General features: G+C 54.3%; 1 protein-coding gene across 1 annotated transcript; it reads right to left on the bottom strand.

The window, feature by feature from the left end:
• Positions 1-1,852, bottom strand: LOC112878034 (UDP-glycosyltransferase 92A1-like). The gene has a single exon (XM_025942426.1). It carries the CDS (start codon positions 1,679-1,681, stop codon positions 230-232), a length of 1,452 nt encoding a protein of 483 aa, XP_025798211.1. The 5' UTR covers positions 1,682-1,852; the 3' UTR covers positions 1-229.
• Positions 1,853-3,800: the final 1,948 nt, after the last annotated feature.

A 3,800-nucleotide genomic window follows, 5' to 3' on the forward strand; every position in this document is an offset into this window, starting at 1 on the left:
TGATCATGACATAATTTCACAAACACAACTTATTTACATCATCCGTCAGTAAATGGCGGTATTTTCCAGCAACAGCAGTGGAAATATAATTGGACTTGTAATGCATAGAAGTGATGCCACACTGGCACGATCTACTTTATTGTGGAAAACAAAAAATGTCATGGCGGCAGCCGGCATGGCACCGAGCCACCGAGCATACGAACACGACAAGAGGTGGCATTGCTCTGTTTCATTGCAGGCGCATGGCTCTCAAGAACTCGTGCAGCGCCGTCCTTGACGACCCGCCGTCCTCCGCCCACGCACCCCGCATCACCTCCTGGACCTCCACGATGCGCCGCCGCATGGCCGCCGACTCCGCCGTGTCCCCCATCACCGTCTCCACCACCTCGGCCATCTTGGACCTGTCCATGGCCGAGCTCTCCAGGTTCCCCCGCGCCACCTCCACGCACACCCCCCACTCTTCCGTCAGCACGCTCACGTTGTAGAACTGCTCCGCCGCGAGCGGCCACCCGATGACCGGCACGCCGTGTGCCAGGCTCTCCAGCACCGAGTTCCACCCGCAGTGGCTGAGGAACGCGCCCGTGGCTGTGTGCGCGAGGATCCTCACCTGCGGCGCCCACCCGCGGACCAGGAGGCCCCTGTCGCCGGCGCGCGCCCGCGCCTCGAACCCCTCCGGGAGCCACTCGTCGCGGAACGCGCCGGTGATGTCGGACCCCACCGGCGGCCGGACGGCCCAGACGAACGGCCGGCCGGTGGCCTCCAGGGCCGCGGCGAGCTCCATCATCTGGTTCGGCTGGATGGTGTTCTGGGACCCGAAAGAGATGTACAGGACGGACGACTGCGGCTGCGAGTCCAGCCACCGAAGGACGCCGCCGCCGTCGGTCTCGGACGAGCCCGCCCCTGAGTCGCCGCCGCGGACGAGGGGGCCGACGGGCCAGACCGGGACCTTGCCAAGGGCGCGGCGCATCATGGCGAGCCCCGTGGGCTCGAACTCCTCCACGGTGTTCGCGAGCACCGCGTCCGTGCGGTACCCGTGGCGTATGATCCGCTGGTAGAACGCCGTCCACCGGTCGCTCCGGTCGCCGTGGAGCAGGAAGACCGGCGACAGCTGCGACCGGCGGAGCTCCACGTCCGGGTGCTCCGGCAGCCGGAGCGCGCCGTCGGAGCCGAAAGGCAGCGCCGGCATGTGGTTCCACAGGGCGTGGAGGATGGCCGTGCCGAACGCGCCGCACGTGACGAAGAGCGCGTGCGCGCACCCGTGCCGCCGCGCGACGTCCACCGTCCACGCGACGGACACGTCGGCGACGACGCAGACGTCGGCGTCGGCGTCGCCACGGAGACCCGACACGTAGTCGTCGAAGGCGGGCTCGAGGGCCTCGAACGCCTCGAAGAGCGTGATGAACGCCGGCACCGGGAGGGAGCTGATGGACTCGCAGCCCGCGGGCAGGCCGTGGTCGGCCGGCACGAACGGCAGCGCGTGGAAGCCGATCGAGGACTGCTCCACGTCCACGGCCGAGGAGGAGCGCCGCAGGGCGGCGACATTGCTTGGAGTGGAGACGAGCGTCACGGCGGCGTCCGGGAGCTCACGGGCCAGGAGGCGGGCGATGGCGAGGAAGCCGGCGAGGTGGCCCTGGCCGGGGAAGGGGAAGAGCACGACGTGTTTCGTTCTTGTGGTGGCCATGGATGGGGATGCAGATGGCTTCGGGGCGCGCCTGAGCTTGCTATCTGCTCTTCGGCTATGTGGTTCTTCCCGTTTCCAATACAGATCTAATGCAGATCACTAGACAGCAAGAACTAATTCTGCAACTCAAAACCTCCCTATATGCTGTATAGGGAGGCGCGGGGCGGCGGGCGGCGGGCGCGGCGGGCCACGGGCAGGGGCGGCGGCCGAGCGCAGGGGGCGCGCGCGGGGCGGCGGGCTAGGAGAGCGCCGGGCGGCGGGGCGGCGGGCGCGGCCACGCGCGGGGCGCCGGGCGGCGGGGCGGCGGCGGCGCAACGGGCGGGAGTGAAAAGCAGTGAAAGCAACGGGCGGCGGCGGGGCGGAAGATGGATAAGATTAATTTGGTGGGCTTGTGGACGAAAATATCTTTATTTTTATCTATTTTTATCGGTTTAGGTTAAACCGATAAAATTACTGAAGATAATAATTTATAGGTTCCGTATGTTTGGATTTTCACTGAGATAGCGAATCCTATGATATATATTCCAGACCCGAGAACAACTCGGGTTAAGAGAGAGCGACGTTAGACACGGCGTATTCGTAATGACATGGATGAGTCAGAGCTCCGTCCGAGGATACAGTGCTGCAGTGCATGTAATCAGAGTGGACACATGTATAAACGTTGTCCAAACAATGATACTGGGCCTAATTCTGCTGAAGCTGGCCCTACAGGTGATGCTACAGATGGAAGACCTCCGGTTGCATCAAGGAGTGGGAGACGTCGCCGATCGAGTGCTACTACGACATCAGGCATCGTTTAGTTGTAATTTTATTTGAACGTTATTTGCTCATATGTAATATTTGCCGCGTTGAGTTTGTATCAGACCTGGATGTGTATTTGTAATTTTAACAGACCATTATGTGTATTTGTCATATTTGCCGCATTGACTTTTAACATATCATTATGTGTGTTTGTAATTGTAACTGTGACTTGGCATTTGTATATTTAAACTTGTTTGTTATCATACTATTTTATTTTTAATGGCTTGATGTATCGTACTATCGTAATATTTGGATTCTACGTTGCAAAACGTTATCGCTTAACCATCTTCATACGAGTTTTAGATACCGTAATCTTCTTCGTAAAATTGAAATTTTTTATGTATACAAAAGACTATGGCGAATAAATCTTGTATTTGAAAAAAGTATGAATTTTAAATAATTTGTAAAATATAAATTCTAACAAAAAATAACAAAAAATAGGGCACCTCCCGCCCGCTGCCTCCCGCCCACTGGTCGGGCGGGATGCGTCAGGGGCCTCTTCACGAATAAGAAAATTTTTTTATTCGCGAAGAGACCCCTGGAAATGGTTTTGGAACCTCCCGCGCGCTGGATGGGCGGGAGGTCCCCGGCTCCACGCCTCCCGCCCGTTGATCGGGCGGGAGGTACCTATTTATCGAATTTTGCCAATTGGCACCCTTTTTTGAATTTTATTTTTTTAAAACCATTTTTAAAAAAAGTCGATCTTTTTATTGTTTAGCCTTGTTTAATCTCTAACATCTCTCATGAATATGGCCCATTTTGACTTGGGCCGTCATGCCAATAATTTGGCCCCACGACTATGTTGGGCCGTTATACGATTATATTTGTTTGGTGTCACAAGTCACAACTCATGGACTTTGTTAGTAGAATGATATATACATATACATATATATATATATATAATCATAGTTTAGACGTGGGCTTAGAAATTCTAAGGAAATCTGAGAGCTCAACTCCAACCAACCTACTCCTATGCGGAGGGGTCGGAATTGCTCATTAGAGTAACACGAATGCATCTTCACCATTCATGATGATTTCAGCTACAATTTTTCGTTTTGCAACCCACCAACCAAATATTATGTTAAGAAATTGCAACTAAACTCTCTATTTTAATTCTTCACAGATGACAAAACAAACAATTACAACAATTAGAAATTTAAAACATTGTATTGTCTCCCGCGCCGCTCTAATATGGGACTTTTTCGGGGGTATTTAATATTTGTCACTTTCTCAGAGAGAGGGTGAGAGAGAATCTGATCAGTGATTAGAAAATTTAGATTACGATGTTTGTCTTATATGCTTAAAATATTTGGATTAC

Source organism: Panicum hallii, chromosome 9 (genome assembly GCF_002211085.1).
Source record: "Panicum hallii strain FIL2 chromosome 9, PHallii_v3.1, whole genome shotgun sequence".
NCBI lineage: Eukaryota > Viridiplantae > Streptophyta > Magnoliopsida > Poales > Poaceae > Panicum > Panicum hallii.